Source organism: Rana temporaria, chromosome 7 (assembly GCF_905171775.1).
Source record: "Rana temporaria chromosome 7, aRanTem1.1, whole genome shotgun sequence".
NCBI classification, from domain to species: Eukaryota; Metazoa; Chordata; class Amphibia; order Anura; family Ranidae; genus Rana; species Rana temporaria.
The window spans coordinates 166,705,014-166,725,477 of NC_053495.1; the positions used below are offsets into that span (position 1 = coordinate 166,705,014).

At 41.5% G+C, this 20,464-nt stretch overlaps 1 protein-coding gene across 4 annotated transcripts in view; it reads left to right on the plus strand.

The window, feature by feature from the left end:
- COP1 (COP1 E3 ubiquitin ligase) overlaps positions 1 to 20,464 on the plus strand; it is a 277,841-nt gene that overhangs the window by 253,093 nt on the left and 4,284 nt on the right. For all 4 annotated transcript variants that reach the window (XM_040360368.1, XM_040360369.1, XM_040360370.1 and 1 more), the window contains one exon: positions 18,633 to 18,677. In XM_040360368.1, coding sequence (XP_040216302.1) covers positions 18,633 to 18,677 — 45 coding nt within the window. The remainder of the gene's footprint in view (positions 1 to 18,632; positions 18,678 to 20,464) is intronic.

Sequence of the window (20,464 nt, forward strand, 5' to 3'; positions counted from 1 at the left end):
TATTCACCATGCTTCTTCATTACTCTAGTGATATTCAGCTTTATTTATGTTTCATTTTGGAGAATCTTTATCAAGTTTTTAATTAGTTTGTGTTTCTGTAATCCTTTGAAAGGAATGAGAATCTTTCAGCAGGGCCATAGACAGCAATTAAGCCCAACAGAGGTTCTAACCTTTCCTCGCCCTTTCTAAAACGAAAGTGTTGGCTGGTATTGCACTTTCATTTCTGAAGGGTGTGTTCACTTTTACATTTGAATAACCTCATTCTTTTGTATTGCACTTAACCATAGAATAAAGCAAGCCATTCCAGTTGTCGCTTAATATCTGAAATCTCTTCCTCAATTCATTATGCTCCTAAAGAAAAATGTAATTAATGTACTGATTTTGTACTTTCTCAGACTTTATCAAAAATCTTTTCACAATTTATTTCCTAACGTGATAAAAATTTTAATTGCATTTGTAATTATTTGTTTTGGTTTTGATTGAGTCATTCCAAATTACAATTAGAATTCCAACTGAAATGAAGATTCTTTCATCAAAATAGTCATTCAGTCATGCTTCAGTTTGTTTCACGGATATAATTAATATTTCAAATCTCTTTGCCATATCATATGGTAGCCTATAGGTGCCTTTAACTGCCATGTCTTATAACCAGGGCACCTGTAGAATAGTTTTTATAACTGCGCTTTTTTTTTTTTTTTCCTTTGAAACAATGCTCGTTCATTGTGTTTTTTTTGTGTGACCACCTTTTATATTTTCACTACTTTTTTTTTTTTTCTTTGTTTTTTTTCTCCACCTGCATAAATTTTGAGTATAGCCTCAGATTTGATTATTTAAATAATAATAAAATTTACCATCATCCATAGTTCATTAGAAAAAAGAGGAGGGACCGGGCAATAGAGAGGTAGCGGCTGCTAGTACCGCAAACTCACACCAACTATCACCCAGACAAAATATTTGAATAGACTTTCTCGGTACTGATAACACAAACCAATATGGTAAAATTCATTTATTATACATATTATTATACATCTTAAAAACAAAACCAAGACAATCAACCTCACTTAAGATACAGTGATGGAATTAACAATGGAGGACCGTAGAGTATCAAAGATTGTGAGGTGGAGTCATAGGAAGACCTCTACCGGTTTCGCGGATGACCGCTTCTTCAGGAGGTATTTAGGGGTCGAGGACCGTTGTGGAGTTCGCTGACTAGGGTCCCCCATGGCGAACAAGGGGGAAAAAAAACAAGTAATACTCAATGCTAGTAGTAGCACTAGGTTAAGGGCGGCTGGGGAGCAGGCACTCAGGCAAGCATTTGAACAATTCAAATATGGCAAAACAGCTGGGGGTAATCGCTTGTGAACCAAAAGGAGACCCCAACACACTGGATAACAGTGGAGGTAAAGGAGCCAGGGAGATATGGAATACCGCACGGCCAAGCAACATCCCAGTGTTCCAGCCCATAGAGAGTCGCAGAGGAGCTCTGTCAAGATCTGCACAAGTTTTCGTATAAAGTTTTCTACGATCTGCAAGATGTCATTTGGATTGAGTCACTGTCTGCCAATGCTACTGAAATAGTTATAGCTATCTCGCAACAGCTTGATAAATAATAGAGATCACACTTTCAGTGCTTACACTGAGGCAGAGCACATGCTGAAGTACCTTTTCAGATTTTTGTGCAGTTAGTGTTCCTGGAGCCTATTATCCGATTCAACAGCTGCTTGAAGTAGCACTGTATGATTACCTGTTTTTATATTAACATTAAAGAACAGGATCAACCTTTTGCACAATTAGAAGAAAAAAAAAACAATCTGTACAAAATGCATCCACAAATAGAGGGTGTTAAAGGGAGCTAAATGACCACTAAACAAAGTTAAGATACTTTGGTGATTTTGTCATAACTAAATTGGATCAGAATTTGTTACCAAATAGTCATATTTGCCCTACAGAATGTACCATGTTACTGTTATGCACTTCACTGAAGCAATCGGAGAACAGCATGATCTTTGCACTTTGATGTCCATGCTGGTTGGGCAAAACTGATTTCTAGTGGCCCAGAAAGAAAGCCAGTGTGAAAATAAATTTGCCAGCAGCCATGTAGGTCTGAAATAATAAGAGTTGTAAGCAGAATTTTCCTAAATCGGCTTTAGAGCCTTGTCCATAATAAAAATGAAATTCTGTTTTGATAAATGAAATAAATTTTTTAATTATTTAACCACTTGCCAACCGGGCCAATTCTGCCACTTCTCTCCTACATGTAAAAATGCAAAAAATTGGGTATTTTGTGTTTATGTACAATAAAATTTTGTTTGAAAAACTGTTGAGCAAATATTTTTTTTTGCAAAGCCCAAAATTATATTCTATAGGGCTTTTGCAAAAAAATATATATATATAAAAAAATATTTGCTCAACAGTTTTTCAAACAAAATGTTATTGTACATAAACACAAGCTCTCCGGCGCCCCCCACCTCTGGCCGCATGTGGTATTGCATGCCATTGAAGTCAATGCGGAACAAATTAATTTAGTTTCCATTGACCTCAATGGGGAAACTCGCTTTTTGATATGAGAGTACTTTGAATTATGAGCAATTCTCCTGGAACGGATTATGCTCATAATCCCAGGTTCCACTGTAGTTATTAAACGGCTTTGAATTTGTTGCTGTACTGTATATATTGGAGCAAGCTTGACACATTCTAAGGTATCGGAAGTAAATGTAACTTGTTATGAAGATGTGAAAGGGAACACTGGGACACATTTAGTAAGGTCCAAACTGTAATTATTTCTTGTATGATCCAGCTCAGTAATGCACTCCGTTGTTATATTTGAATGTCAAATACTGTAGTACCTTTCCTTTTCCTCCTAAGCAAAGTGACTGACTTGTCTAAAAAGCTTATAGAAATGAGAAGTGCAGGTGCTGATAATTGTAATTTGCTTATGTGTGTGTATTGTACCAGGGCATTATGTACTGTGCTGTGATGCAACACATGCAGCTTACCCTGAAAGGGCAAGTCTAACCCTTCAATGCCGATATTTAAAACATTGGTAAGTGATCATTACTCACGATATGTACTTACTGGGCTTCCTGCTATGGCGGCTTGCCAAATAACACTTTCTACTAACCTAAAACCTCCTCTTAATGTGCAGCCTAAGCAGTGCAGATTTTAAGGTCCCATTGCACAAGGTTTTACCTAATATAAGTCATTTGAGGATGAGAGTGCATACAGGATCATCAGCAACTGCTGAGTTCCTTAGAGTGTGATTCAGGAATAAATAAGGACAAAGACGAGCTGCACATATGTCTTGCACAGATGTCTTAATACTGCATACCTTGCAATTAAGGGAAAGTCTATAACCTTATAAACAGTTCTTATAGCTGTTATCCAAGCATTTGATTTTATAGAGCAATATGAGTGCATGGAAACATTGGGGCTGATTTAAATGACCCAGAACGGTGCTGCAAGCAGAAGCAGAACATACATTTTGGATGGAGTAATCCTTTTTTTTTTTTTTTTTAATCACTCAACAAAAGATTCAAACAAGTCGGGTGTTTTTAAAAAGGAGCTCCAGTCTCCCTTCAACCCCCCTCCCCCCAAAAAGTATAAGTACATTTACCTGCCTCAGGATCCAGCGTTGTCTTCACCCGAGTGGATTTTTCAATCCGCTTCGAATCCAGGCACCGGCATCTTAAAGGGATTGTAAACCCTCCTTAAAATAAATAACAAACATGTCATACTTGCCTCCACTGTGCAGTTCGTTTTGCACAGAGTGGCCCGAATCCTCGACTTCTGGGGTCCCCCAGCGGCGCTGGTAGCCCCTCCCCGCATCCAGTGTCCACATTGGAGAAGGCTCTTCTAAGGTGGACACCCGTGCGGGCGTGCTCCCGAGTCCTGCATCTGTGTAAATTCACACAGAATGCAGGACTCTGCACCCGCCCCCGGTGCCTGCGTCATTGGATTAGATTGACAGCAGCGGGAGCCAATGGCTGCGCTGCTATCAATCGATCCAATCAAGAGCCAAGACAACGAGCAGAGAGAAAGAGCACATCTCCGCCGAGGGAACGAACGGTCTCCGGTGAGGGCTGGGCGGCCGGTCAGTGTCCGAAATGTTTTCATAGGATGCATTAAGGTGAAAAAACATGAGGATTTACAACCCCATTAACTGAGGGAAAGCAGCAGTGAAGCCTTGCGGCATCACAGCCCACTTCCCACTGTGTTTGCACGAGCCGCGCTGCACCTTGTGAATGGTTCACAGTAATCTTGGACCTGTAATGTGTCCCTAAAGGGGGGGAGGGGGCTGAACTTCTGGTTAGATCGCCATGGCAACCTGAGCAGAAGTGGGGGAGCGAGTACCTGTCAAAACAAGATGCCTGCTCCCCCCAAAAAAGTGCCAAATGTGAAGGAGGGAGAGGAAGAGAGGAACTTCCCTTTTTGGATGAAGTTCCACTTTAACACCTGCTCACAAAAGTAATCATCTTCCGCATATTTAGAAAAGCCCCTTTAGTGACGAGCTGTGGGGCACAGAGGGGTAGTGGACAGAGACAGAAAGTCATTACACACTTAGCTGGTGCTGGATATTTCTGGCCCTCCTCTTCCTTTGTCAAGTTGGAGGATTTTCCGCCATTCTAGTGCAGTATATTGTGAAGGAGGGGTCCTTGTCCTGGCTGTGAGATAGTTAATCCTTTGCATGGCTCTCAAGTTCTCCTGGAAAGTTTCTGTCATGCTCAGACAATCCAGGAGAGCAACCAGTGTGTAATGAGAAATTCGGAGGTCGTTCCATGTTATGCCTTCTTGGCCCTAAAGGACCTTCCAGTCATTGCCTTCTGTCTTGTCTGCATCCAATTCTGAGATGATTTTTACACCAGATTGTTCTTGAAGATGGAAGGTAAAATCACCAAGGTCATTTATAAAGGCCACATATTTTAGACTATTTAGCTCTCTAGGTTAAGTTTATATTTAATGATGATATGCCTGTGTTGAAACTAAAAGGGCATAGAACAGGATTTTTTTTTTTTTTTTTTTTTTAGATGTGCAATGTTTCTATGCTTTGAACTGTCAGCATTCAGCAGAATACAGGCAGAGGCTATTCCAGCTCCCGGGCAGTTCAAGCAGAGAGAGCTAAAGTAATAATGAGACCTGCCCAAGGCATGTTTAATTTCTAAGCTTTCTGGGTGGAGCTGCACAGTGAGACGGCGTGTGAGAGATCTACCAGAAAATAAATTGGTACCGCTGTGATAACTTAAGGTGTATATTGCTTGAGTTATTCATAGAGAAGCTGTTCCATACACAGACGGCAGGTGAATTAGCTGGCAGTGTGATGCACATTCCAAGCACTGTGGATTGGCAGGAGGTTCATACCAAAACAGCTAAAGATGCTTACGGCTAGATCGTTCCATAATGACTTGCATGTTCACAGAAAAAGCAGATGTACTATGCAAGACAGTTTTGTAGTTGATTATCCGCTTATGGCCTTAGCCTGACTCAGAAATGTATTGCGCCCAATTAGGTCATTTTTTTTTTTACCAGTCTTGCATGTGTTGCTTATAAACTTTTGTACTTCCTTTCTATTATTTAAGCATTTGTGTTTTTCTTGTGTCTGTTTTCTTGCTTTTGATCATCTAGCCCCTGGACTCTTAAGAATATAATACCCTTTATATTAGAATTTACAATATTCTAAACTGTAAACAAAATATGTTGGCGTCAAGCTTGGAGCAGTGTCATTTTACCTCTTTGTTTTCTAGCAAGGGTTCATTGTAAACCCTAATCTTAAACTACACTTTTGTAGGGGGACACTCATTAAAGAGGAGTTCCGCCAGGGCAAAAAAAAAATTGTTCAGCTGCTACAAATACCGTAGCTGCTGACTTTTAATGTATGGACATTTACCTGTCCAGGGAGCCCGCGATGTCGGAAACCGAAAAGCTTTACTGCCGGTTCCCCCCTGCAAATGCGCAAAGCGCACTGCACTTTCGAACTGGCCTGGCGGGAGGGGGCAATCTTCCGAGGGACGGTGCTGCGACACAGTCTCCTGGAAGTGGCAAAGGCTACCTGTCAAAACGGGTTGCAACCCCCCCCACTCAAATAATTGCCAAATGTGGCGAGGGGAGGAAGCAGATAAGCGGAAGTTCCACTTTTGAGTGGAACTCCACTTTAAAGTGTTACTAACCCACAACAGTACAATCAGTCTGTATATGCCGTAAAGCAGGGATAGGCAACCTCCAGCAGTAGTAAAACTACAAATCCCATCATGCTTCTGCCTCTAGGAGTCATGCCTGTGATTGTTAGGGTCTTGCAATGTCTAATGGGACTTGTAGTTTCAAAACAACTGAAGGGCCGAGGTTGCCTACCCCTGCAGTAAAGCAGGCTTGTTTTACTCACTGTAGAACCTACACTCCGCATTGTGTAAAAAGGCTTACATTTTTGTCTTAAAACTGAAGGTTTATGTTTTTTGCCTTCCCTGAATAGTAATACATACACGTTTCTTCTTTTTAGACTGAAGCCAGCCATAGACGTTTTGAATCTCGGACACTTTTGAGATTCAAAACGTGTATGGACAGGCTCATTGTACCCGGGTTGATTGATGAACTTGGGTACAACCAGCATGTTATTACCAGCAGCTATAACCGCTAGCAAAAATCACTGTTTTCTTGGCCAGGGCTACTCCCTGCAACCTCCACTGGGAAAACACAATGGCTCTGCAAGAGGTATTCCCTTTTTAACACTGACTGTATTGATGGGAGAATGGAGCATTTTTCTTTCCTGCAAACCTTGCAGGAAAGAAAATTGCTCCACCAATGGCTGGCTTTAAAGTGGATGTAAACCCTCAAATATACCCAGTGAAGTGAACAGCCTCAGATGATACATAGAGGTGAAACAAATCTCCCTACATAAGTTTTACATGTATATTTGCTGTCTTCAACTTTATATACTCTTTAGAAAGTTCAGATTGTGTTAGATTTTCTCTTCCTGTTTAACACTGAATGTGAAGCCTGGGCATACAGCCAAGACAGCTGATTGGAGGAATGACACATTCTACATAGGCAAAGACTCTCTCTCAAAGGTGTTCTGTGACACAGCAACCTGCCTGTTAATCTGTTTATAGCTCCCTCCCCGACACAAATCCAGCTGCTTTTATCCCATGTGTCGGAGAATTTGTCAGGAATTATCAGGCTGATAACAGAAGAACTGAGCAGGGGACGGCTGCGGGAATCAGTGCTTTGAAGAGAGATAAGAAAACACTGCAGATATGTGCCCAGCTCACATTTCATGAATCGTATTTACATCCGCTTTAAGGATTTCCTTACTGGGTCTCTGTGCTAGCAATGTGCTTTACATAGCTTCCTAAAAACATCATAGCACCCTGTCTTGTTCTCCTCTCAAGCACCCTCAACCCTGATGCAAGCCTTGGTCTGGCTTTTGGGAGGTGTAATGCAAATATCAAACTACCCTGATGGGTGGATATTGGACTAGAAGAGTTGGCATTCCCTGGCAGATTGTATTTGTATTTGAATGCAGACCACCATTGGTAACTCCCACATGTGATTTTGAGCCTCCATTATTGGGAAAATAAACTGAAATCCAAAGATTGAACAAGCAGGTGAGAAAAGTGCTAGATGTCTGGATGTCCTCCAGCCAGGAAATGAAGTGGGTTCTCACTCAGCCTTCTCAATTCTACAAAAGGCTGGGGTCCGCCTTTAAATACTCATACCAGGCAAGTAGAGCTTTAGGCTTCTTTTTGCATTTTCTTGGCACTTTTTATAGTCAAAGTTTGTAATTCCTTTTTACATTGAGAGAGAGACAAAACATCATTTTGAAAACATATTAACATAAAAGAAAAAGAAAACTGTTCCAAAGCCATTATACTTTACTCATTGTCTCAGCGAATAATCAAATTCAGAGCTCTAACTGGGTAATATTTTTCTTAAAGCGGATCTCCCACGCAAAATCAACTTTTTGTTCATGGGCTATTTAAAAGTGTAATAGCACTGCTGTGCTAAACTCACGTTTCTTGTTTCCCTCCGCAGCTCCGCTGTTATTCTGTCCCGAATAAAAACTTATATTCTGGCTTTCCTCCTGTTGCCATCTTAGCTTTGGGCGGTAGAAGCCCACAAGCAGCCACTTCCTCTTTGCGGTGGATGCTGTCCCAGCATCCACCGCTCGATCTCACGCATGCACATGCGCACTGGCAAAGGTGTCAGGCGGCTCTATTGTCATCGCAACGGCAGGCGTATCAATGAAAAGTTACCGCCCCGTTGTGATAACACAGCCCAGTGTAATACAGCCACAACCTGAAAGACCGGACTAGCAAGGCAGGCACAGCGCGGGACAGGAAGCTACAGAAAACCCGTTGAAAACCCGGCTGCAGACCGGAAGCCATTGTATTTAACAAGGTATTCTAACACTTTTTAATATGACAATCGCCGATTATGCATCATTTAGGAGCGGTAGGAACATTAAGCAAATGTTGATTTGAGGGTGGAGCTCCGCTTTAAAAAAAAATGCTCATAAACACATCTCAGGTGAGCACCCTAGGGTCAAGGGCAGGACCAAATCAAAGGTATGCAGATGTATCTAGGTATCTTTGACCATTAGCTGCTGATCAGAATTGCCCAACAGGTAGTTATAAACCTAGTTAACAAATTCTGTATTTATTGGCGTATAACAATCACTTTTTTACCCTGAAAATAGAGGGTAAACTGTGCCTGTGTGTTATACGCAGGAGGCTGTGGAAAGTTTTTTCCCTGAAACTTCCTTATTAAAGTTAGGGTGCGTGTTATACGTCGATAAATACAGTAAATTAATTTTTGTGAACTTGTTACCTAACTGTTTGGCTGTTAATCAATAGAGAAAGTCCAGCGCAATCTGGACTTAATTTCAGCTGTAGTAAGCCCTGGTTCACACTGTCACAACACATGTGATTTGCAGAGGAATTGCACCGCATTTCCATGCAAATCACATGCAGTTCTATGCGGTGCGATTTGAATCCATAATTTTGTATGGCTCAGACCGCACAGCATACGCACGAAAAAGGTACAGACACCATATTTTTTTTTTTTTTTTACCACACTGGAATTGGATTGCATGGGTGTCAATACAATAACGTAAACACATGCTGTAAATTTAGCGATCCCTGTGTGCTTCCCACATAGCATTAATATGATCAGGGGCTAAGGACGCTAGAGAGCCATGCTGTGGTAAATGTGTTTTGTAGCTGGTAAAACGTCAGGGTGAGTTGGTATTTTGTGAGACCTTTCATCTCCAAAGTCCAGAGCACTTCACCTGGATTCATGCTGCAAAGGTTTCCATTTTGTTCATTGAAGGACACAGCTATACGTATACTTTATGATGATGATGATACCACCTACAGGCGCAGGGTGTTAGGTGCAACTAGACCCACACACAAAATCTTTAAGAGTGTGAAAATTTAAAAATTGCTCTGGACTTTAATTGGTTTAAAGGGGAGTTCCAGCCTTTTTTTTTATGTTTATTAAAAGTCAGCAGCTACAAAAAGTGTAGCTGCTGGCTTTTAATAAACAGACACTTACCTGCTCCACGGTTCCAGCGACGCGCCAGCCGGGCCTCTGCTCCTCTCCCCCCCTCGTCGTCCGGCGTCTTCATTCCAAGTGTGGGCACCCGGCCGTCACAGCTTTCGGCTTCACGGCCGGGCACCCACTGCGCGATCGATTGGACAGGCGATCGCCTACAGGGAGGGGCTGCAGTAAGGTGATTAAGATATTCGCCTTACCAGCCCCTCGGCGGAAGGAGGAAGTGGGACAGGAAGTCCCACTCCCCCCCCCCCCCCAAAAAAAATAATTACATGCCAAATGTGGCATGTAAGGGGGCGAGGAGTGGATTAAGCGGAAGTTCCATTTTTGGGTGGAACTCCGCTTTAAGGACAGGTTTTGAAAACAACTGCTTCTAGTTACAGCAGTGAACACAGCAATTAAGAATCTGGACACAGAGCTGCTTTTGGATACCAAACAGCCCAAAATGTTATCGCTACATCTGAACTTGTAAACCTTTTGTTTTTCCCTGTGTAGAAAGTGATCCTTAATACATAAAATGAAGGGCAGTGTGGTTGGTTTGTAGACTGCTGGTAGTGCAGAATGACTGGTCCTGGTTAAAGATGACACTACTTTGGCTTTTCACATGCCTTCAGCTTAAAGAAGTTGGCACCAATTCAGTATTCTATATATTCTGGCTATTTTAATACCCATTGTAATGTGCTGTGTTGTGTTTTTTCCCCCCTCCTGAGTTTTTTTTTTAAATACATGTAAAAGCGGTGAGCAATGAATTTAAGAGAATTGCTATGTCAAAGAATATTTCTTATTGCTTGACATTTAAATGTCATTTGCCTAGAACATAGTTAGTAAATTTCATTATATTTACATATTTTGCTCTTGAATCAGATTTTTAGTGTGGTGTCATCGTGTTACCTTCTAAAGTCATTTTGTGTGTTTTTGCTAATGGCTCTATATTAATTCATAATATATTCGTACATCTGTGCAATTAATTTGCAGCCTCTGATAGCTTCTGGGTGTAGGAGCTGTGCAATATATTCTACTGGTGAGATCAGATAATAGTTTCACTGACAAATCTAATCCTTTTCCTTTAAAATCTTGTTGGCCTTAAGTTGACTTGGGAGGCACAACCTGTTTTACGAGAAAGCAGCTGTCTTTCTGTTCTGGGTCATTGTTGTAGAATGCTGAAACGTTAATTCAATAAATGTCTTTCAAGGCCCATATATTTCCATTTTATTCTGGCGTTTTCCCCTAGCAGATCCCATAAAGCAACCTGTCAAACTCAACATTTTAAGGAAATGAAACCCATGTTCTCCTCAATGTAGAGCACACAAAGCAATTTCCATCGACCTGAGATAATATAATCAGGTTCACTATCCTGGGCAAACATGACACTGACACCCATTGCTGTATGAATATGAATTGCAAAGAAAAATAGAGTTCACCTCACCTCGTGTTTCAGGGAAATTGCATTTGTATCTTTCTAAATGTCTGCAGGAATATTTGGGGCCCTCAGGGTTCATAGCTGTTGCTGTAAGCATACCCTTATAATAAGATGCAAGGTCCCCATTTTATCATAAATGTGTCTCCACTGTCTGTTTGCCAATGTGCTAGGACCCCAGATGTCAATGCTGGGACTCAAGTACAGCACAAAATTATTTTGGAGACTAAGGCCGGCGTACATAAATCTTGGCCAGTTCAGCAGGAATTGGCAGGCTGAATGTTCCAAGTTCATCACTTGATCTATTGCAGATTATTGCTACCGGCTGCTATAGTGTCTAATCACTGTCTTCTCCCGGCAGGGAAGATCTACCCCTGCCTCCCCATCGAGAGAAGACCCATGCTGATTCCCCTGTCAACACGGAGTGTGTTTATGGGGAAATCGTGCCATTTTCTTTCCTACAACCCATGGTTGCAGGAAGCAATTTGCACCGTGTATGGCCTGCCTAAGAGACATATTGCTGGGACTCCAGTGTCTTTGTACCGTGTAAACACAGCATCTCCCCGCAGGAATGTAGTCCCAAGGGAGGGGGTGAGCACGCTGACTAACCCCCAGCCAGAACGGCTCGGATGATGGGGGCAAGCTTACTGAGGAGAAATTCAGGCACAGTAAAAACATTTAGAAGGGAAATCGAAGGAAAAGGTAAGTGAACCAACAATGCACTAGCTTAAAGGAACCTATTTAGAAAAATAAAAACGAACCTTTACAACCCCTTTTAAGCCATGCAATCTCAGTGAAATGCATCTCGATAATATATTGTTGTTGTGTTTAGAAGCAAAAATAATCAGGTTCCATGCTGTTAGGGTGGATGGGGGGAATTGATTGATCTATGTGTATGACGGCCTTAAAGTGTTACCCCAAAACTTCATATTCCTGATGTGTGGCTGCTGTACCATGTACTTGTATGGGAAAGTACCCTGTTCTTTGTATTGTTTCCTTCTTGTGAAATCCCTGATGTTTGTCCCTCTGCTTTCCTATCTAAAACTGACCACACAAAGCAGAGCACGCCGTGGTCAGTTCTCTAGCTATGCTGGGAAACTCAGTCTGCTTTCCTCCAATGCTTAGACTTGTCCTGACACCCCCCCCCCCCCCCCCCCCCCGTCCTGACTCGCGCACACACACAGCCTTTCACTGGGAAGATCATTGCACTGCTGCTTCTCCTCCCTCCCGCTCTTGCGCATCTGAGAACAAAGGGAATGTGATCACTTATTTAAGGGGGGGGGGGGTTGGTATTAAAAAAAAAAAAAAAAATCTTTTTATATCTATACAAAAATGGTGGTTTGCCTTTCATTTCTATTTTAAACTGAAAGGATTGTTTAGCAAGGTGATTACAATCACCTTAAGACATCTTTGCTGGCCACTCATCATTTCCTCTCATCTGGACATAAGCCCATGGTCGAGCAGAATAATTTAAACTGGAAATATGGAATGTTGCTTGGAATAGCAGAGTTCTGGCATAGAGAATGTGTACATGCCTCTCCTGATTTGGCAGGAAAAGCAAGCAACCCACAGAATTATTATTCTTTTTTTTTCCTGTATGCATTGTGAGGTGTTTTGTTGTTTTTACAATACGTATTTGATGCCTGTAAATGAAAGAGCCAACAGTGCTCTATTATTTTATGCTAATAGCTTGATTAAACACAGGCAAGGCCTTCACCCCCTTTTTATGACACCATATCATGTCACTGTTATTCCAACCTCAGTCATGCTGCTTTATTCCCACTGCAGAAGGCTTGACAATGCATAGCCATTAGCCACCCTGCTGTGTTTTTTTTTTTTCTTGACTAACCTTAAGCAAATGTCTGCAGCATCAATGCGGTTAAGAGCTGCACTGCCGAGCATATTGCATTTACATGCAAACATATAACTTCTTAATTATCTCACAGTGATTTAGTCCATTAATATTGTTGGCCTTTGTTACTTTTTTTTTTTTATTATTGGCTCTTTAGTCTCCTCTTTCAATTTAATTTACAAGGCCACAGTGCTCTCCTCAGCTCTATGCTTTTTACAGCCTACCATCTGATGCAGCACATTATTACAATAACAATGAAAACGGTAATCTTTCACAATCAAGAGTATGCCAGGGCCTCAGAATGATCCTTACCAGTCGGTGGGAGGGACTCGAGCTCTCATGTATGCTTGACTTTCAGCAACATAAATTGGCTCACACATCCCTTCTATTAAAGCGAATCTTGCTCATCAAAGCTATACAAGTAATCTGCCTACACCCCTCTCTTGGTGTTCTTCTTGCACCCTGGGAGTTCCTCATATTTTAGCCGTCGATTTTGGAGTGTACAGCATGCTCAAACTTGGACACATCACCATCCATTACAGTACAGATGAGTACTGGGTTAGACTTGTATTTCTAAATATACTTTATTTTATTAGGACCACAAACCAGTTTTATGCTATTACTCCCCCATATACACTAGTGAATTATCACAGGCAGCGTTCAATAAATCTCTTCGTATAATTCAATTGAGTAAAGTGAATAGGGGGGGTGAAAGGGGTATATGATGGTCTATGAAGCTTATGAAATGAAGTACCTTTCAATCTTAGAAATACTCATGTTTCAGGTTCCTGCTTTCACACCAGCAGCTTTCTTTTATAGCTCGTTATATATGCAACAGGTGTTCGTAAAATGTTTGGTGACTAGGGCAAGACTTTGGAGATTCTCAGGATTTTTTTTCTCTTTTATTTTTTCATGCCTGATCATCTGGATGTGTGCCACAGATTATTGGCATACATTTTTTACTGCTAAGCAAACTGCATGTCATATTAACCATTTGAAGTAAAACTCCAGACCACACTTTTAGCTTTAGGTAAGATTCTCATTCAGGGTTATGTTTTGCTGTCTGTGATTCTATCAAGAGATTTTCCTTAATTTCTCGTTCCTAAGACATAAAAGAAAGGGAAAGGAAACCCCCCTCAAAGTGATGGAGATTCCACCATTTGACATGTGTCCCTATTAGAAGATAATGCCTTACCTCCTGTTTGGGAATGGTAGACAACAATAAGCAGGGCAAATGGGCAAGGTGCAGCTTCCTAACGGGCACAAAGCAACAGATCTGACAGAGGTTTGATCCCTTCTCTGCTATATTCAGAACTAGAAAAATAATGAAATGTTTATTTTATTCATTAGTCTTCAACGCTAGGAATTATCTATTTTTTTAAACTTTTGTTGGTCCAGCTTGGTTACATGTGTCACATCTGAAGAACATCTGGGGATAATGAAATTCATAGTAGTAGTCTATGCTACATACAGTCAGCGCTGGTATCTTCCATTCAGTCAACTTCTATTTTTTATATGAATGCAGGGTGTTCTCTGTATGAAGCAGAGGAGAGGGGTGAATGATGTCACAATGACCACCTTGTTCAATCTGAGAATTTTTAATAGACAGACATGATGTTTATGAATTGGTAGAGGTACAGGAGTGAGTGTATCCCCATGTTCAGTGTACAAATGGCGTGTCTCTCTAGCAGCACCTGGAACAGGACAGCGCTGACTGTATGTAGCACAGGCTACTGCATGGAATTTCAGCGTCCCATACAGCGTGGCTTGCAAACAAATTCTGTAATAGAACTCAACTCCGAAGTCGCCCCCAAGTAGTACAGGAACCTTTTTCTAAGTGGGAGCGACTTAAGACTCTCCGATTTAGAATGGTCCTATTGCACTGAATGGAGCGTGACTTGTCAGATGGCGAAGTCGCCTGTTAGGTTGCCTCAGTGTGAACCGAGACTTAATGTAACAAATTAATATTTACATGTGACCAAGCTGGCCCAAAGTAAGTTTAAGTAGGCAATTCTTGGAGTTCGCCTTTAATATCAAAAGATGGCTGTGCATAGTTCCACATTGAGTCTCTACTTTCTTTGAAGGTAATACAAAGGCTGCTTGCGATATTCACCATTATTTTTCTAACCATCCTTTTATCCTTCTCTCAAAGCCCTACTATCATTGTGTTTTATCTGTGCATGATGCTGTCATTGCTTTATGATGTGGCTGAGGCTTAAGAAAACCCATGATTTTGCTCATTCAGCACAAAGCAACAGGTCTGCTCGCCAACTGAATATACCAATCTTTTCTTCACTCCACTATCACTCTATTCTTCACCTTTATTCTGTATGTCTAAAGAAAGGGGAAGTTGGTTAACCCTTTGCCTCCTACATTCCCATTCTAAGCATTAAAGTAAAAAAAAAAACATCTGTGCTGCATGTGTACCCCCAGCTCCCCCCTCCCATACCCTCCCAGCCGGATCTTGAGCTAGCGATGTGCACTGTGGCTCGCCCAGCTCTGTCCCTCCTCACTGTACAGATTGATGGCAGTGAGAGCTGCTGTTAAATTCTGGAGCTAAGGGCCGAGCCACCCTGTATGGACACAGACAAGGGAGTGAGCCCGCTCGCGTACCCCTAGAGCAAGCAGCTTTTTTATGGGGGCACTCTCTGAACACTCTCATGCTAAAACATTTTTCCGCTGGAAAACGGTCGGCTGGACAAATGTCCGCTGGAAACCTGGTTGGTCGTACACACGACCGAACATGTCTGCTGAAACTGGTCAGCGGACCAGTTTCAGCAGACATGTTCGGTCGTGTGTACGGGGCCCTAGTGGAACCTCTCTTCTCTTTTATACTCTACATGATCCTACTTGTATATCAAGATATCGCTTGTATATCAAGTCAAAATGTATTAAAAAATGTTGCTGGTCTTGCAAAAACGCTCTCAAACCAAGTTACTACTGTACATGCTTTACATAACCAAGATTGCAATATGAGAGAGGAAGGCCTCTTGTAACTTGGGGAAAGGGGAATAGCCGCTGCAAGGTGGGAACCCAGACGAACCTCCACCGTTGCAGGCAATGCACTTAGCAAAGCAAGAACAAAGATTGTCTCTGGACAGCCGCACACTGAACAATTTGTGGCCTTTATTAAAAAAAGGACAGCACTACAAGTCACAGCAAGGTGAAATAAAATAAAACCCAAATGCTGACGCGTTTCACACTAACACTAGTGCTTAGTCATAGCTCTATGACTAAGAACTAGTGTTGGTGCGAAACGCGTCAGCTGTTGGGTTTTATTTTATTTCACCTTGCTGTGACTTGTAGTGCTGTCCTTTTTTTAATAAATGCTACAATTTGTTCAGTGTGCGGCTGTCCAGAGACAATCTTTGTTCCTGCCTCTTGTAACTTGATGGCTTTTGTGAATGCTTTCACGTCTTTAGGAGTAGATGCCTCCAACAACCGAACCCTATAAAACATAGCGTCTCCAAATGGTGACCACTGCTCAGTGTCTAACACGGGAGTAATGGAAGAGGACCAAGACACCCAATGGGAAAACCAAATGAGGTGGCTCAAGAAAGATCATGTCTGTGGTAAAAAAACAACCAACCTAGCGTTTGCAGGGGTGAGTGATGATTCTCCAACCAAACAGATCATGATCACCAATTAAAAGAGCAGAGCAGCCTTCTCTATATAATATTATTTCAGCTGTGTATTCAGCAGTTTTCATGCAGTTCAGCTTTAATGGTGATTGCTCGACCCGTTCAACCCACCATTCATTTTGGAGATACTTGTATATTAATAGGAAGGTCTTTTAAATTAAATAAAATGCTTTAGCTGTAATTAGGGGTTGTTTTGGCAAGCATTTTGCTCACTTATTAAATAGATTAAATGGTCTTTTCAGGTTGTCGATGCTTTTATGATCACAAGAAAGATCAAACTGCAGCAAGGCTAAAAGATTTTGCTAGATCAATGCCACTGTGTGTAATGAAGGGGAAGACATGATTGCTGGGATTTCGGCTTGCGCTGATAGAATTCCTGGGTATTTGTGCCTCCGTGAGAAATGACTAGGATACATTCAATGCAGAAAGTGGAACATTTCCCATGTGTGATGATCAGTGAGTGACCTGCCCAGGCAAGCGCTGTCTATAGTGTAATGAAACTGTCTGCTATGATGGGAAGTTGCAGTGTCCTTGGTAACTTAATGTGATTTTATCTCTGGTGATAGAAGCAGTCCGGGGGAGAGGGTGTAGTGCAAGTACTCCCGGACCTTTCGCTGCTAGGTACATATGTATGTGGAATTACATTAATTTTCAGTGCACTTGCTTGTGGTTATCACGTAGAGCAGTGGTCATCAACCCTGCCCTACAGGGCCCACTAACAGGCCAGGTTTGCAAGATAACTGAAATACATCACAGGTGATATCATTTTCTGCTCAGTGATTGCAGTATTCTAGTCTGCATCTCCCCATGGTAATACATAAAACCTGGCCTGTTAGTGGGCCCTGTAGGGCAGGGTTGATGACCACTGACGTAGAGAACTGCACATTTTCTTGCAGTTGAGAGGCTTTGTATTATACCGTAATGTTTTTTTAATTGTTTATCCAGCTTTTACAGTTCCATATCAGTGATTTGAATTTTATGTGTTAAACTGAATCTGCAGCTTTTAAAGTGGTTGTAAAGTCACCTTTTTTTTTCTATAAAAATAACAAATATGTTATACTTGGCTGCTCTGTTGCAGTGGATTTGAACAGAGCAGCCCCGATCCTCCTCTTCTTGGGTCCCTCGGTGCTCCTGGCCCCTGTTTCTGGTGGAGTGCCCCCACAGCAAGCAGCTTGCTATTGGGGGCACCCAAGCGAACTGCAGCTGTGTGTCTATTCCGACACACAGCTGTAGTTCGACCCCACCCCCTCTCTCTCCTGATTGGCTCCCGCTGCTGTCAAAGCCAGTTAGCCAATGGCGCCACTGCGGTCTCAGCCAATCAGGGTGGAGAGTCCCTGATGGCCAAGACACTCTTAGACTTTGCAGGGTAGAGATGGGACTCGGGTAAGTATTACGGGGCTGCTGCACACAGAAGGCTTTTTATATTAATGCATAGAATGCATCAAGATAAAATAATTACTTTACAACCTTTTTAACTTCTGGCCTTTTTGTAAACTACTTACAATGCAATCCTGGTACTGTTTGTGGTAGTCCTAGCAATGCTGATAGCGTTTTATTTTTTCAAAGCTAGTTAAAAAAAACAGGTACATAAACTAGATGCAATTAATGGCCAGATCTTTTAGAAACCAATACAGACTTAGAGTAGTACTGAGAGTCAAAATACTTCTATCGCTGTGGGGAACTGATGGCAAAAGCTCCATGCTGTGCAATATAACTGGGCTATTTCTACCAGGACGACACAGAATAAGTATGTCTGATGTAAGACATTTTGACAAAAATCCCTTTTCAAATTGGCCTTTCCGTTCACCTTCCCAGTGACTAGGACCATCATTGCCACTTTCCTCTAATGACAGCTGAAGGAGGCTCATTGCAGCTAGTATCATCTCACCCAAATCTTTTACATATTGGAAATATTTAGTGAATGGCCACTTTTACATATCTGCATTTTCATCTTTTCTCTGTTACGAGGTTGATGAGGTTACATTTCACTGCACCATTCCGAACATTCCATCGCATTCATTCTGAAGGCTTGTGTGTAGAAAACCTAGTTGGTTGTGCTTGAGCGGCTTTTGTTTCAATGATTGATCCCTCTTTCAGGATAGATGGGTTGGCCTGTAATGAGAAATTGTGCTGTTAGATAATGTTCAGACATGAGCAATAACTTGTCTCTTTTCTCTCACAGGAGTCAAATGTTCTTATTGCTGCTAACAGCCAGGGCACAATCAAGGTAAGCCTCACCATTAACCTCTGTTTAAATGTCCTCAGGCAGTGCTGTACATACACTTTAATCTCTACATTCAAACTGCAATCTTCTTTCCTGAATACTGTACATAATTATTTATAATTAACTCTTTACCTGTGATCTTTTGGGTTGCTCATTAATAGAGAAGAGTGAATCAATTTGCCAATCTCATGTTCTCTTTGCAGGTTTTTGGTTCATCTGAAACTTGTCGGGTCTGCATAGCATGATGCAGTTCATTAATTTCTAATTGCCTGGTTTCATGAATTGACAATCTTCTCCACCATTGGGAAAAACTGCATTCACATCTTCTGGAGAATAAAAACCTACAGTTCTGATTTTTGTTTTGATTTATAGAAATTATCACTTACCTTCTTCACAAAACGATTCCCCAAGTTAATTATTTTTCAGGGTGCTTTACCTCTAGTGTTTTTCAAGGAACTAAAAGGAGCTCCAGGATGAGTGATCTGCATCCAGGGAAGCTGCCCTTTTTCATGAGTCATACTCCTCAGACAGTTCCATGAATCTGACATGCACATAGGTATTAGATAGTATTGCATACCTAGGTAGAATTAAATTTACCATATTTTCTTTCCTTTTTCAAATGCCACTTCATGTATTGACATACCTCCTTAGACCTGGTTTGTCCAGACAGCATGGTCACTTGCTAATTTGGCACCATCCATAGGCAGCTTAACTTTTTAGTAAGATACAGAAGTTGAATCCATTGCAATTTTACTTCAGCTAATTGCACCGTGGAGAATGTTTTCCCTGTGTCTTTTGATGTGTAATAAGACAATGTCTTTCCTAAATCCTGTCTCTGTGATAATGAACACTGACTGAGGTGCAGTAACCACAACTGCAGTGTTTATCACAGAAAGCACCCTCATAGCTAACAGAGGACAGAATTAGAAATAAACTTGACAAACTCAACATTAATAAGTCACTGGGACCAGATGGCTTGCACCCAAGGGTTCTTGGGGAACTCAGTCAAGTAATTAAAATTACCAGACCATTGTTCCTAATTTTTACTGACAGTCTACTGACTGGAATGGTGCCAGCTGATTGGAGAAAAGACCATATTTAAAAAAAAAAAAAATTACATCCCTGGGTATTACAGACCAGTTAGCCTAACATCAATAGTATGCAAAATCTTGGAAGGGATATATACAAGATTTTAGTAATGAAAAAGGTATCATTGGCAGTAATCGGCATCGATTCATGAAGAATCGTTCTTGCCGAACCAATCTATTAACCTTCTATGAGGAGGTGAGCTGCCAAATAGATAAAGGAAGGCCCGTAGACGTGGTGTATCTGGATTTTGCAAAAGCATTTGACACAGTTCCCCATAAACATTTACTGTACTAAGTTAGGTCCATTGGCATGGACCATAGGGTGAGTACATGGATTGAAAACTGGCTACAAGGGAAAGTTCAAAGGGTTGGGGAGTACTTGGAATGGTCAGGGGTGGAAAGTGGGGTCCCCCAGGGTTCTGTCCTGGGACCAGTCCTAATTCATTTTTTTCAACAAACGACCTGGAGGATGGGGTGAACAGCTCAATCTCTGTATTTGCAGACGATATTAAGCTAAGCAGGGCAATAACTTTTCTCCACAGTATGTGGAAAACTTGAAAGTAAATCTGAACAAATTAATGGGGTGGGCAACTACATGGCAAAAGAGGTTTACTGTGGAAAAATGTAAAATGCATTTGGGTGGCAAAAACATGAATGCAATCTACTCACTGCGGGGACAACGACGGGGGGAATCTAGGATGG